The sequence below is a fragment of the Dasypus novemcinctus genome, chromosome 3 (assembly GCF_030445035.2).
Source record: "Dasypus novemcinctus isolate mDasNov1 chromosome 3, mDasNov1.1.hap2, whole genome shotgun sequence".
NCBI lineage: Eukaryota > Metazoa > Chordata > Mammalia > Cingulata > Dasypodidae > Dasypus > Dasypus novemcinctus.
This window is the reverse complement of record NC_080675.1, coordinates 39,089,609-39,105,360: the sequence shown is the minus strand read 5'-3', so window position 1 is coordinate 39,105,360 and position 15,752 is coordinate 39,089,609. Positions and strand designations below refer to the sequence as shown.

The following is a 15,752-nucleotide window of genomic DNA, read 5'->3' as shown; positions in this document are numbered from 1 at the left end:
CCCAACTCTACATTCTTTATAAGAGACTCATCTTAAACTGAAAAACACAAGCAGGTTGAAAGTAAAAATGTGGAAAAAATGTATACCATGTGTGCTGTTTGTATCTTTTGTGGACCCCAAAAAATGATGTTCTTAAGCTAACCAATGTAAAAGTATTTTATGTGGGACAGTTTGATTAGATTACTTTAATTTAAGGGCTGTGATTAGATTGCAGCACTCAGGGTGGGTCTTAATCCTTACACTGGAGCCTTTATAAAGAGGACTGAAAGCACAGTCCCACACAGAGAAAGAGAGCTGCCATTTTACCTTCCCATTTTACCTTTGCAGAAAGAGAAACTCCAAGAAGCTGAGAGAGAGGCCAGAGGCTGGAATCAGCAAAGCAGCCTGAAGCTGAAGAGATGAGACCCAGGGAGAGACGAGCCATATGCCTGATTACCCACAACTGAGCTCAGGAAGAAAGTGAGCCTGGAGGAGAAATCAGAGACTGGCCATTATTTTGTCTGCCATGTAGCAGGAGTAGAGGATCACCAGCAGCTTACCTTTGGTGATACATCATCCCTAATGATGCCTTGATTTGGACATTTTCACAGCCTTGGAACTGTAATATTTTGCCCTAATAAATTCCCATTTTAAAGCCAACCTACTTGTGGTATTTTGCATTGGCAACCTATAGCAAACTAAAATACCATGCAAGTAGCAACCAAAGAGAGCTGAGGCAGCTATACTAATAGCAGATAAAATAGACTTAAGGTCAAACACTGATGATGGAAAAGAAGGTCACTACATGCTGATAAAGGTGTCAGTTTAAGAAGAACACATATCAATTGCAAATACATATGTATCTATTGATGGACCTCATAAATATATAAGCAAATAATGACAGGTTTGGAAGGGAGAAATAGACAGTTCTACATTCATAGTAGGAGACTCCAGAACATTACTTTCAATAATGGATAGACTATCTAGACAGAATACTGGTAAGGAAATAGAATACCTGAATTGGTAACTATAAACCAACTGGATCTAATAGATATAAATAGAAAATTTCACCCAGATCAAGCTTTCTTCTTTAGTTCACATGAGTCATTCTCCAGGCTAGACCATATATTAATGCTTTGGTTTTCTGGGCTGTTTCAGCAAATGCCATGCAATGGTTTGGCTTAAACAATGGGAATTCATTTGCTCACTGCTTTGAGGCAAGGAGAAATTACAAATCAAAGCGTCATCAAGATAATGTTTTCTTACACAGGACTGTTGTATTCTGGGGCAGGATGCTGGAAATCCTAGGTCCTTAGCTTGTCACATGGGAATGCACATAGCGGCCTCTTCTACCTTTCCCTTCTCTTCCAGTCTCTGTTGATTTCAGCTTCTGGCTGCTCCCTCTATGGTTTTCTCTCTCTGTTTCTGTATTTCATTTAATATAAAACACTCCAGTAATAAGATTAAGACCCAGCCTGATTGAGGTAGTCAATTAAAAATGGGGAAAAGACTTGAATAGACATTTATTCAAAGAAAATTAACAAATGGCCAAGGTATACAGGAAAGCATGCTTAACATTATTTGCCATTAGGGTAATGAAAATCAAAACCACAACGAGATACCACTTCATACCCATTAGGATGGTGCATTAATCAGGGTTCTTTAGGGAAACAGAACCAACAGGAGATACCAGTAAATAGTATGAGATTGGATAAAATTGTCTCATGTGACTGTGGGGACAGACATGTCCAAATTCTGCAGGGCAGGCTGCAAACCAGGGGCTCTGATGAAGGTCCTTGTTGAGTTCCTAGGAGACACTGTCTGTCTGAAGTAGAGATGGGAATTCTCTCTTCCTGCGTGTCTGTATGTCTGTGAAGTGTCTGTTTATATGAGACAGAGCAAAGGGGTGATGATGCAACATGAGTCATGCCCACTGATGTAGTCAAATCAAAAATCCTAATCTTAACAGGTAATCTTATCAAAGACACATCAGATGAATTTAATACAACCAAGGGGTATCACACCCAGAGGACTAGTTTACAAACATATTTCTCTTTTTGGGATTCATAGAATAATCTCAAACTGCTACAGATAGCTACTTCAAAAAACAGAAAATAACAAGATGTGGAGAAAATAGGAATGCACATTCATTTGGTAGAAATATAAAATGATGCAGCCACTGTGGAAGACAGTTTGGCAATTCTTCAGAAAGATGACCTGGCAATCCCACTCCTAAGTATCTATCCAAAAGAAATGAAAACAGGGACTCAAGCAGATGTTTTCACACTCAAACTTATGTTTGTCCATAGTGTCAGACCCAGGTGTCTGTCAACCAACAGAAAAACAAAATGTGGTATATAGAGTGGACTTTTAATCATCTGTGAAAGGAATGAAGTTCTCAAACAGGCAACAGCGTGGATGAATCTTGAAGACATCATGTTGAGTGAAATAAACCAGTACATAGGACAAATAATGTATCATCTCACTAATATGAAAGAATTAGAATAAGCAAATCTATAGAATAATAAAAAACTAGAATACAGGTTACCAGGGGCCAGTAGAGAGTAGGGAATAGGGAGTTAATACTTAATTAGTAAAGAATCTGTTTGGAGTGATGGAAAAGTTTTGGTCATGGATGGTGGTAAGGGGAGCACAATATTGTGAAATTATTAATAACTACCACCCCTGAATGATATTTTAGAATGTTGTTAAAAGGTAGAGATTCTAAGATGCATCTGTTACTAGAATAAAACTAAAACCCAATAGGAGTGTACATCACAGTGAAACCTAATGTAAACTATGAACATTAGGTACATTAGATAATAACGTAATTATAATAATATTCTTTTGTCAATTGTAACAAAGTGACCACACAAATTCAAATTGTTAATAATAAGGAAAAGTGGATAGGGGATATAAGCTAACTATGTATTTTCTGTCAGATATTTCTGTAAGCCTACAACTTCATTTAAAAAAATAGGGAAGCAGTCAATCAATTTGGGTTGATCATTACAGGAATTGAGATTTGACTTCCTGGGATGTATGCTGTTTGGGTTGATCATTACAGGAATTGAGATTTGACTTCCTAGGATATATGCTGTGGATAATGGCCAGCTTCCTAGTCCAATTGTCACAGGCAGCAGATCAGAATTTGCTGGCCTGGTTACTGCTAATAATGGGCCAGAATTTCCTGGCTGTTATCCATTTGTATGTTCTGTATCTCCTATTGCTGAGGATTTCTCATAGGATGAATATACCACTGGGTTTTTATCCATTTGCTAATAGAAGGCTAGTTATTTAGTTCCAGTTTTTGGAATAAATTTATGAATAATGCTGCCATGAAAATTCATATACAAGAATAGGAGCAGAATTTCTGGATCCTGAGGTGGGTAGAAGTGTAAGCTGCATTAAGAAACTATTAAGGTTTGGAATCTTGCCGGAGCGGGCTATTTCGGGGGCTTGCAAGGCAGGTGTCTGGACGTCAATTTGGAGAGATTACGACAGAAGTAGTGCTTGCTAAAGGTAGAGTTGTGGGTTTCTAGCACTGAGGTTAGAAATTGTGGGGAGGCGGGACCCTTGCCCTTAGGGCTGGTGGCCGCAGCGTTTCCTGAAAACTGTTGGTACTACGGTGGCATTCCCAAGCCCTCTGTTACCCAGATACATGGTTCCCAGGTCTGTGTCCCCTAAGGCCCCGTAGCCCACATTCCACAGACCCACATATCCCGAATCTGCAATATCCCAGACTTCCCTTTCCCAAATCCAGAGCTCTCTGAGGTACAGGATTACCCTAGCCCTCATTTTATCCCTTCCTTGTCCTCTACATCTTTCTATCCTTCCTCATTTATTGTTTCTCTTACATTCCACCTCTCTGTTTGGCCTCCAATTTTTCTGACATTTTATTTCTAATACCTTTGTACTGTTTTCTGTCTCTTATTCACTCTTTATATTATTGTCCTTTCTTTTCTCTTTCCCTCTATCCTGAACACACTGGTCTTTTAAATGATACTATATTCCTCCCCATATTCAGTTTACTGTTTTATTATAGATACTACTCTTTCCTTACTGTTATAACTCTACACAGCTTACATGAGTGTATTATCCATTCTCCTAGGTTTCACATGGTTCTTCTGTTAACATTTACTATTAGTAGTATAATACTATTATACTTTTTCTTTTCTTACTCCTTTTGCTCTCTCTTGCCCTAATATTTTCCTCCAAGTGAACTTAGCCAACAACAAAGAAATAGAATAAGAACAAAGTGACAAAGGGAAGACTTAACAGGCATGCAAAAACAACAACTAATTAAAACCTGAGACTAGACAAAAAGCCAATCAATGAATAAACCCACCAAGATAAAATGATGATCAGACAGCAACAAAAAACTATAAACCAAATGAATAATCAGGAAAACATGGCCCCATCCAATGAGCAAACTAATAACCAGGAAAAGGAGCAGAACATGGTACAAGTAATTAAAGCCCTCAAAACATATATTAGGACCAATTTAATGAAGTGAAGGAAGAGGTTAAGAGTATGAAGAAAACACTTGGAGAGAATACAGAAGAACTTGTAATCATACACAAAAAGATAATGGATATGATGTGGATGAACAGCACAATCCAAGAAATCAAAAATACACTCTCAGCAAATAAGAGTAGATTTGAAGAGACAGAGGAAAGAATTAGCGATGTGGAAGACAGTACATCTGATATCAAACAGATAGTGGAATTGATAGATAAAAAGACAGAAAAAATCCAGCAGGGACTAAGGGACCTGAATGACAATACAAAACACACAAACTTATACATTATAGGCAATCCAGAAGGAGAAGAGAAGGGAAAGGGAACAGAAGGGGTGTTGGAGGAAATAATGGCTGAAAACTTCCCAAACCTATTGAGAGAGATGCATGTACATGTTCAGGAATTACAATGAACACCAAATAGCATAAATCCAAACAGGCCTACCCCAGGACATATACTTGTCAAATTATCCAATGCTCAAGACAAAGAGAAAATACTAAAAGCAGCAAGAGAAAAGGGAACCATCACATACAAAGGAGGCTCAATAAGATTAAGGGCTGATTTCTCATCTGAAACCATGGAGGCAAGAAGGCAGTGGTATTACATAGTCAAGGTACTAAAAGAAAAAAAATTTCCAAATAAGAGTACTCTATCCAGCTAAATTAGCATTCAAAAATGATGGAGAGTTCAAAATATTCACAGCCAAACAGAAACTAGGAGAGTATGCCAACAAGAATCCTGCCCTTCAAGAAATACTAAAGGGAGTTCTGCAGGAGGAAAGAAAAAAACAGGAGACAGAGTTGGAGGACAGTGTAAGAACAACTAAAAAGAAAAAAAAAAATTAAAAATCAAACAAAATATGACAAACACAAATCCAAAGAAAACATGGCTAATTTAAGTAATTCCTTGAGTGTAATAACACTGAATGTCAGTGGATTAAACTCATCTGTCAAGAGACTCAGACTGGAAGATTGGATAAGGAAATATGACCCATCTATATGCTGTCTACAAGAAACACATCTTAGACCCAGGGATTCAAGGGTGTTGAAAGTGAATGGTTGGAAAACAATCTTACAGGCAAAAAATAACCAAAAAAGGGCAGAAGTAGCTATATGAATATCAGACAAAATAGACTTTAACTGCAAAATTATTGTGAGAGACAAAGATGGACACTACATATTAGTGAAGGGAATAATCTTTCAAGAAGAAAGAACAATCATAGACATTTATGCTCCTAACAAGAAACCTCCAAATATGTGAGGCAAATTGTGGAAAAATTAAGTGAAGGAATAGAAGTGTCTACAATTGTAGTGGAGGACTTTAATACACCACTATCACTGTTGGACAGAACATCTCAAAAGAGAATCAATAAAGAAACAAAGACTTTGAACAATATATTAGAGGAACTGGACCTAATAGACATATACAGAACATTACACCAAAATACAGCAGGATATACATTCTTCTCAAGTGCACATGGATCATTCTCCAAGATAGACCACCATGCTAGGCCACAGAAAAAGTCTCGATGAATTCAGAAAGATAGAAATCATACAAAATAATTTCTCTGACCATAGTGGAATGAAGCTGGAAATCTGCAAGGGCCAGAAACCCAGATTTGGCACCAAGATATAGAAGTTAAACAACACCTCTTAGAAAAACAGTGGGTCAAGGAGGAAGTCTCAAAAGAAATCAATAACTACCTTGAAATGAATGAAAATGATAGCACAACATGTCAAAACTATGGGATCCAGCAAAAGCTGCACTGAGAGGGAATTTATAGCCTTAAATTCAATTCTTCCATTAAAAGAGAAGAAAGAGCTAAAATTGAAGAACTAACTGCACACTCGGAGGGATTAGTAAAAAACAACCAAGTAACCCCACAGGAAGAAGAAAGAAAGAAATAACAAAGATCAGAGCAGTACTAAATGAAATAGAAAATAAGAAAGCACTTGAAAAAATAAACAAAACAAAGAGCTGGTTCTTTGAGAAGATCAATAAAATTGATACACCCTTAGCTAGAACTAATGAAGAAAAAAAGAGAGAAGATGCAAATACACAAAATAAGAAATGAAAAAGGGGATATTACCACTGACCCACAGAAATATGGACTATCATAAGAGGATACTTTGCAAAACTATATGCCAACAAGAAGGACAATTTAGAGGAAACGGACAAATTCCTGGAAACACATAAGTAGTCTACATTGACAAAAGAAGAAATTGATGATCTTAACAAACCAATCACAAGTAAAGAGATAGAATCGGTCATTAAAAGTCTCCCAACTAAGAAGAGCCCAGAGCCAGATGGCTTCACAGGTGAATTCTACCAAACATTCTGGTAAGAACTAACACCAGTCTTGCTTAAACTCTTCCAAAAAATTGAAACAGAAGGAACATTGCCTAACTCATTCTATGATGCCAGCATTACCCAAATACCAAAACCAAACAAAGACATCAGAAGAAAGGAAAATTACAGACCAATCTCTCTAATGAACCTAGACATGAAAATCCTCAACAAATACTTGCTAATCATATTCAACAACACATTAAATGAATTATACACCATGACCAAGTGGGATTCATTCCTGGTATGCAAGGATGGTTCAACATAAGAAAATCAATTAATGTAATACACCATATAAACAGAATGAAGGGAAAAAAAATCACATTATCATATACATAGATGCAGAAAAAGCATTTGACAAAATGCAGCACCCTTTCTTAATAATAACACTGCAAAATATTGGAATAGAAGGAAACTTTCTGAACATGATAAAGGGTATATATGAAAAAGCCACAACTAACATCATTTACAATGGTGAAATCCTAAAATCTTTCCCTCTAAGATCAGCAACAAGACAAGGATGCTCACTATCACCCCTTCTATTTAACATTGTCTTAGAAGTACTTGCTCGAGCACTGAGGCAAGAACCAGACATAAAATGCATGCAAATGGAAAGGAAGAAGTCAAAATTTCACTATTTGCAGATGATATGATCCTATACATAGAAAACCCTGAGAAGTCTACAACAAAGCTTCTGGAACTTACAAATGAGTTCAGTAAAGTCGCAGGTTATAAGATCAATGCACAAAAGTCAGTAACATTTCTGTACACCAATAATGAGCAATCTGAGAAGGAAATCAAGAAACAAATATCATTTACAATAGTAACTAAAAAATCAAATACCCAGGAATAAATTTAACTAAAGATGTAAAAGACTTATACACAGAAAACTACACAACACTGTTCAAGGAAATCAAATAAGACTTAAAGAAATGGAAGAATATTCCCTCTTCATGGATAGGAAGACTAAATATTATTAAGATGTCTATCCTACCAAACTGATCTACAGATTCAATGCAATCCCAATAAAAATCAGCATAGCATTTTTTAGTGAACTAGAAAAAGCAACTATGAAATTTATTTGGAAAGGAAACAGGCCCTGAATAGAAGACATATTGAAAAAGAAAAATTATATTGGAGGAATCACACTACCGGCCTTCAAAACATACTACAAAGCTACAGTAGTGAAAACAGCATGGTATTGGCACAAGGACAGACACACTGAGCAACGGAACCGAATTGAAAGTTCTGATATAGATCCTCATATTTACAATCATATGATATTCGACAAGGCCACCAAACCCACTCAATTGGGAGAGTATGGCCTCTTCAACAAATGGTGCCTGGAGAACTGGATATCCATATATAAAGAATGAAAGAGGATTACTAACTCACACCTTATACAAAAATCAACTCAAGATGGATCAAAGACCTAACTATAAGAGCCAAGACCATAAAGACTCTAGAAAGCAATGTAGGGAAGCATCTACAGGACCATGTAATAGGAAATGGCTTCATAAACTTCACACCAAAAGCACGATCAGCAAAAGAATAAATAGATAAATGGGACTTCCTCAAAATTAAAGCCTTTTGCACCTCAAAGGAGTTTGTCAAGAAAGTGAAAAGACAGCCTACCCAATGGGAGTAAATATTTGTAACCATATATCTGATAGGAGACTAATATCCTGCATATATAAAGAACTCCTATATCTTGAAAATAAAAAGACAACCCATTTAAAAAATGGGCAAGAGATTTAAACAGACACTTCTCCAAAGAAGAAATACAAATGGCTAAAAAGCACATAAAAAAATGCTCCAAATCACTAGCCATTAGGGAAATGCATATCAATGCATTCCATCTTATTATCAATGAGATTCCATCTTACTCCCATGAGACTGGCAGCTGTGAAAAAAACAAAAGACCACAGTTGCTGGAGAGGATGTGGAGGAATGGGAACACTCTTCCAGTCCTAGAGGGAATACAGAAGGATCCAGCCATTCTGGAGGACAGTTTGGCGGTTTCTCAAAACACTAGCTATAGGTTTGCCATATGACCTAGCAATTCCACTGCTGGATATATACCCAGTAGAACTGAAAACAAGGACACAAAATGATATATGCGCACCAATGTTCATAGCAGCATTATTCACTATTGCCAAAAGCTGGAATCAACCCAAATGCCCATCGACAGATGAATGGATAAATAAAATGTGTTATATACATACAATGGAATACAATTCAGCTATAAGAAGGAATAAAGTACAAACACATGTGATAACATGGATGAATCTTGGGGACCTTATGTTGAGTAAAGCAAGCCAGGCATTGAAGCGCAAATACTACATGACCTCTCTGATGTGAAATAAGCAAACCAAGTTGTCTCAGAGAGGTAGAGACTGGATGATAGGCTTAAAGGAAGTTGGAAGAAGAGGAAAGTTGTGAGCTGACACCTACATGGTTGAAATCTATGAGAAGCTGGACATAAGTATTTTTACAGGGGAGGGATAAAATAGGGGGATAGGGATAGCTTTGAATGGGGCTTGGTGGGCTTGTAGAGGGCTAGGGATGGCCCAAAAAATTGGGGGAGGGTGGGGGGAATATTTGGGCATAGGAGATTGTGAGATATGTGGTTGAAGCTATAATGTAGAGAAAACTCTTTAGATAATGTAATAATGAAGGTTACATGTTTAAGATGCTTAAGGGGGTCCTCTGACACAGGGCAGGCTTCTAGGGAGTGTGTGAGTGCTCATTTTGTCATATTGGGTTATATCATTGGGTGGAGACCCATACAATGAGTATAAGGTATGCCACATCCTGGGGAGGACTGATGTTCTCAAACACTGGGAATTGTGTCTCTCAAGAGAATTAGTGACTCCCAGTGGGTTAGGGCAGTCAAGTATGTCAAGCCCTCAACATTGTTGCAAGTATCTCTGAATATGGTCCTTTAAGTAATGAAGATTGATAGTCACGTTGGCCCTTGGGGAGGGGGAGAGAGGTATTGAATAGATGGAATCAGGGTAACTATGGGGCAATGGAACTGTTCCACAAGACCATGCAATAGTAGATATAGGACATGTTAAATTACAACAAAAATGTATAAAAGTCTATAGGCTAAAATATAAACCATAATGTAAAACATAAGATAACTAAAAATTTAGAAAATTGTATAGTCTAAAATATAAACCAGGGAAGCAAACTTGGCCCAATAGATAGGGCGTCCGCCTACCATATGGGAGGTCCGTGGTTCAAGCCCCGGGCCTCCTTGACCTGTATGGAGCTGGCCCATGTGCAGTGCTGATGTGCGCGGGTATGCTGTGCCATGCAGGGGTATCCCCCGCATGGGGGATCCCAAGCATGGGAAGTGTGCCCCATAAGGAGAACTGCCCAGCATGAAAGAAAGTGCAGCCTGCCCAGGAATGGTGCTGCACACACGGAGAGCTGACACAACAAGATGATGCAACAAAAGGGGGGACACAGATTGCTGGTGCCTCTGATAAGTGTGGGAGCAGTCACAGAGGAGCACGCCGCGGGTGGGCACATAGAGCAACAACTGGGGGGGGGGGGCGGAGAGGGGGAGAGAAATAAAAATAAAAAAATAAAAATAAAATAAAATAAAATATAAACCATAATGCAAATCAAAATGGAACCTTGTTTGAAAGCTATCTTTCAATATCTGTACATCAGCTGCAGCAAATATAATATGAACATATAAAAATATCATTGCTGGGGAAGAGACAAAGCATTTGATGTTGGATATGTAGGAGTACTCTATATTATATATATGAATGACTGTGATCTAAATTTTTGTGAAGACAAAACTAATAATTAGAAAAAAAGAAAAAAGAAAGTATGTAGACACTGAGGAAGAACTGGGAGAAATTGACTTGCCACTGTACATACAGGGCAACTTCTATTGCAGTGATGAAAGACAAAATGTCAAAAGCAAAGGTTTTTCATTTTTTCATTTTTTGATACCCCAGTTATTTGTATTTTATTTTAATTTTTCTAAATTAGTATGTATTCTATATCTAATCTTTAAACCCATCACTATGTTCCATTTTACTATTAATGGAATTTGGCAATATATTTGGCTTCATTTTGAAGATGTTTTGGACCACAGAGAGGTTCAACTATGGCAGGCGAGGAACACTGGTGTGGGGTGTTATTGATGGGGGGCACATGGTTCTCCAGGGAATATATAAAGGGTACATAAAAAATGTTTGGATATTTTCATAGTAGTTACAGTTAAAAGCGACAACTGAGGGAGTGCTGAGTTCCTAGTCAGGGGAGCTCTATCACATTCCCCAAAGGAACAGCAACAATCCCCCAAGTACAATGGCAAAGACCAGCAAAGAAGGATGGTTCAACAATGAGCTCTTGATACTGATGACTATGCTTATGAGCCTGTGCACCTGAAATATGAACTAGGCCTAGAGCTGCAGGGTGCCTAAGAGTTACCTCCTGAGAGCCTCCATGCTGCTCGAATGTGGCTACTCTCTAAGCAAATTCAGCATGTAAATGCATTACCTTCCCCCCAGCATGGGACATGACTCCTGGGGATGAGACTCCCTGGTGCTGAGGTTATTACTACCAAGCACCAGCTGGTGATGTAACTAGAAAAAGACCTTGAATAAAAGGGTCAACTTAGACCAGCAGAATATCTCAGCCTACATGTAGGATCAGGTGTTAAAAACTGCTTTTTGATCTTGAATAAAAAGGGGAAATGGAAAGGACAAATTAGTTTATATGGCTACGAGTCTCCAAAAAAGAGTCGGGAGGTCATCAGAGGGGTCATGCTTACGCACGCCTCAGCAGGATCCCAGAGATAGCCAAAGTAGATACAACCCTAAGTACTGGTTCTCCTGAGGACTACAGAGACCCAAAGGTTCTACAGTCATGGCAGATGGCTCTGGAGTTCAGTGCCATGTCAGTAGGCCCTACTTTGGAGTTTGTGTTCCTGAGTGTGATGGAGTTGGACTTAGATGTGACCTTTCTACACACATGCCTCTTCCCTCACTTTTACTGAACTTGTGGTTAGTGCTGGGGTTGGTCTATACTCAGGAGACCTGAATCTCTGGGCTGACCTTCTGACAGCTGGGTCCTGAGCCTCAGGAGACTTGCAACTCCTACCCTCTGGTTCATTGGACTTACCCCGGCCAGCTAACAGCGAGGTGAAGGTCAATCACCACACCAGGGAGCTGTGAGTGCCTACAACTGCAAGCAGGATCCATCATCCACGTGGAATCTAAGCCCACTCATTATAGCAGTGGAGTGGACATAACCATCCCAGGGTCCACAGGATGGAGGAATAGAGTATGGATTAGAGTGGATTTACTGATATTCTACTGTAGAACTATTGTGACTAGTAATGGGAGAAACTGTATCATAGATATGGAGAAAGTGGCCACAGTAAATGCTGAGGACAGGGAGATGGAAGAAGAGATGTGATGTGAGGGCATTTTTGGGACTTGGAGTTGTCCTAAATGATATTGCAGGGACAGATGTTGGACATTATATATCCTGCCATAACCCACTGAATGTACTGGGGGAGATTGTCAACTACAATGTAAACTATTATCCATGGGTGTAGCAGTGCTCCAAAATGTATTCACCAAATGCAGTGAATGTACCACAAGGATGAAAGAGGTTGTTGATGTGGGAGGAGCGGGTTGAGCGGGGGTGGGGGGTGTACGGTGGGGGGTGTATCTTATAATTTTTGAATGTAACATTTAAAAAAAAATAGAGATCGTAGAACCAAACCAAACAAAACAAAACAAAACAGGAATCTATTAAATAATTCTTTGTCACTTTTTCAACTCATGTCATCTATTTATATAATTTTTCCATCAATCTCCCCAATGCAACTCTGTATCTATAAAGTATGAGTCAGATTAATTCTACCTGCAAAATTGTGGCAAGAAGCAGCTTCCTTTCTCCTCACCATTGTTGACATGCCCTTAATTTAATTTGATGACAAGCCTTTACCTCATTCTGATTTTAAAAAAACACCTCATTATAACTGTCCCAAAATTACACCAAACACATATATTCTTCCTCTGTGGCTTCCCCAAGAGAATATGGGACTTTTAACTCCCTCTGGTTTTCCATCTTCAAGGTCTCCTGCCTTAGGGTCTTCAGCTCACCAAACCTCTCATAATGACACCTCCATTGTTATGTAATAACTTCCCCTTCTCCCTCCCCTCCCTCTCCTCCTGCCTCACTCAGGGGAGCCCAGCCCCATGAAATCTCATAACAACCCTGCTGGGAATGTTGCTGTTTCAGACTCTCTACCTTCCTCCCGCTTCTCTGGTCTGAGGACACCACACTCATGGGGCCTGCCTGGGCCCAGACCCTCCTGAGAGGTGCTCTCTTGCTCCATATATTCTGGGCACTTTTGTCTTCCGTCTGCTGCAGTGGTGACCTGCCTGCATGGCGATTCGCTTCCTCTGAAGTTGTGATTCCCAGGAAGATGCCGCACAGGGTGGGTGGAGCTGAGATGCCAGGCCAGCTCTCCTATAGCATGCGCTTCCATGGCCGAAGACACATTGTTCGTATGAAGGTAAAAAAGAGGCTGCTGCCCAGACATTTTCCAGTTATTACCAATAATGATCAAGGTGCCATGCATGAGGAATACCCCTTTGTCCCCCGAGATTGCTACTACTACAGCTTCCTGGAGGGGGTTCCTGGGTCCATGGCCACACTGGACACCTGCCATGGGGGTCTGCGTGGCATGCTGCAGGTGGACGACTTTACTTATGAAATCAAACCCCTGGAGTCTTCTTCCAAATTTGAGCATGTGGTGTCTCATCTTGTGTCAGAAGGAACATCAGGACAGGGAGAAAGGTGTAGGAATGATGGGGAAGATATAAATCATGCATTCGAGGAGGCAAAATTTGTTGAAACTCCTAGAGCGGCCCCTATTTCTCAGTGGTGGCCACATAGGAAATACCTGAAAATTCACTATCACATTTCTAATTCATTATATAACCAAAACAGAAACATGACAAGGATAATAGAGAATGTAGTGATCATAAATAACATAATCCATACCATTTATTCACACAATCATTTAGATGTTCATGTACGTGTTCTTTTCTTATGGAATAACCGGGATTTGGTGACTCTATCTCATCGTGGATCTTCATATAATGTAATGGATGATTTTGGTTTGTGGAAGTGGCATAGATGGTATCCCCAAATTCCACATGATACTTCACTTCTGCTTACAGGACATAAAATTGGAGGAGACACGTATTTTGGCTTCCATGATGGTACATGCAATCCCAACTGGGGAGCATCATTTGTATATATAGAAAGGTATCATTTATTTCTGGCCGCAACGATTGCAGCACATGCATTAGGTCATTCGTTGAGTCTTCGACACGATGCAGAAAGTTGTTACTGTTTTCGAAGAAGCAAATGTATGATGGCTCCTAGGCCTGGTCTTCTAGATATGATGAGCAATTGTTCTTATCAAGCTCTTCATAATAAGGTATCTATTTGGGATCCTTGTTTGAGTCTACAAAATGTCCCATACCATAATTTCCCTTATGTAGCTCCTCGTTGTGGAGACAAGATTGTAAATCAGGATGAAGAATGTGACTGTGGCTCCTTAAAAGAGTGTATGGTAGATAAATGCTGTGGAACCAATTGTCTCCTCACCCTTGGCAGTGCTTGTGATATAGGAGATTGCTGCAGTAGGTGTAAATATGCTCCTCCTGGAACAATTTGCAGAAAAATACTCGGTATTTGTGATCTACCAGAATACTGTGATGGGAAAACGCATGAGTGCCCTGAAGACTTTTATGTCCAGGATGGAACCCCATGCTCACCATCAGCCGTTTGTATTAGAGGAAACTGCAGTGATCGTGATATGCAGTGTCAATCCCTCTTTGGCTACCAAATAAGAGATGCTTCACCACTATGCTATAAAACTTTCAATATAATAGGGGACCGTTTTGGAAACTGTGGGGTGAGGGTCATACGAGGGGGAGGAAAACCTGTTAAATGTGAAGAGGATGATGTTCTTTGTGGAATGCTGCACTGTGATAATATCAACCATATTCCTGGTGGAGGTGAGCACAGTACGTTTCGTCACATGATAGTACCAGGAATGAAACAAGAAAAGTGCTTTGGATATGATGCACACTTTGGGACTGAAACGCCATACATGGCCGTTGTAGTGGATGGTGCAACATGTGGCCCGGGAAGATACTGTTTACACCAGAATTGTACTTATTATCAAGACCTGGGTTTTGACTGTAATGTGAAGACGTGCAATTTCAGAGGGGTATGCAACAACAAGAAAAACTGCCACTGTCAGCGTGGTTGGAAACCACCAAATTGTACACAGTTAGGAGTAGGTGGCAGTGTAAATAGTGGCTCTCCACCTGACAAAGAACGTGGTATTCGAGCCAGTATAGTCTTACGTATAAACAAGGTACTGTTCACAGTACTGGTTCGTTTAAGTCTTTTTGTGGGTGCATTGTTTGTTGGTAGCTTATGCCAACTAAAATATGTATGGACATAGGAAAAAACTGCTGAAGACAAGACAACCAAAAAGGACCTCCCGGGAAAGGTGGCTTAACAGTGGCACTTATTGGGAAAGTGATCAATAATCAATCTGACAATTATACAATCTTTTAGCTATCCTAAGGTTGTCATCTTGAAATAAAATGACTTGGCAATTTAAAAAGGTTTTGTGTATTTAAAGTTGGTTAACATTCTATGTCTGGCCATAATATACACACTTTTATAGGTGTCAACAGAAATTCTTGAATTCAGTAAAAAGAGCACTTGCACTTACAGAAGATTTGGATCCTACTTTTTACAGATGCTCTCTTAGCAAATCAAATAATTCATGATGGTATTTCAGTAGTTTCAAGAAATTTTTTAACTCAATCGTTT

The 15,752-nt window shown here is 39.2% G+C and overlaps 1 protein-coding gene across 1 annotated transcript; it reads left to right on the top strand.

Moving 5' to 3' along the window:
- The first annotated feature begins 13,068 nt into the window (after window positions 1-13,068).
- On the top strand, window positions 13,069-15,534 carry LOC101419762 (disintegrin and metalloproteinase domain-containing protein 20-like). Its single transcript, XM_004473328.3, has one exon. It carries the CDS (start codon window positions 13,174-13,176, stop codon window positions 15,373-15,375), a length of 2,202 nt encoding a protein of 733 aa, XP_004473385.2. The 5' UTR covers window positions 13,069-13,173; the 3' UTR covers window positions 15,376-15,534.
- The last annotated feature ends 218 nt before the right edge of the window (window positions 15,535-15,752 follow it).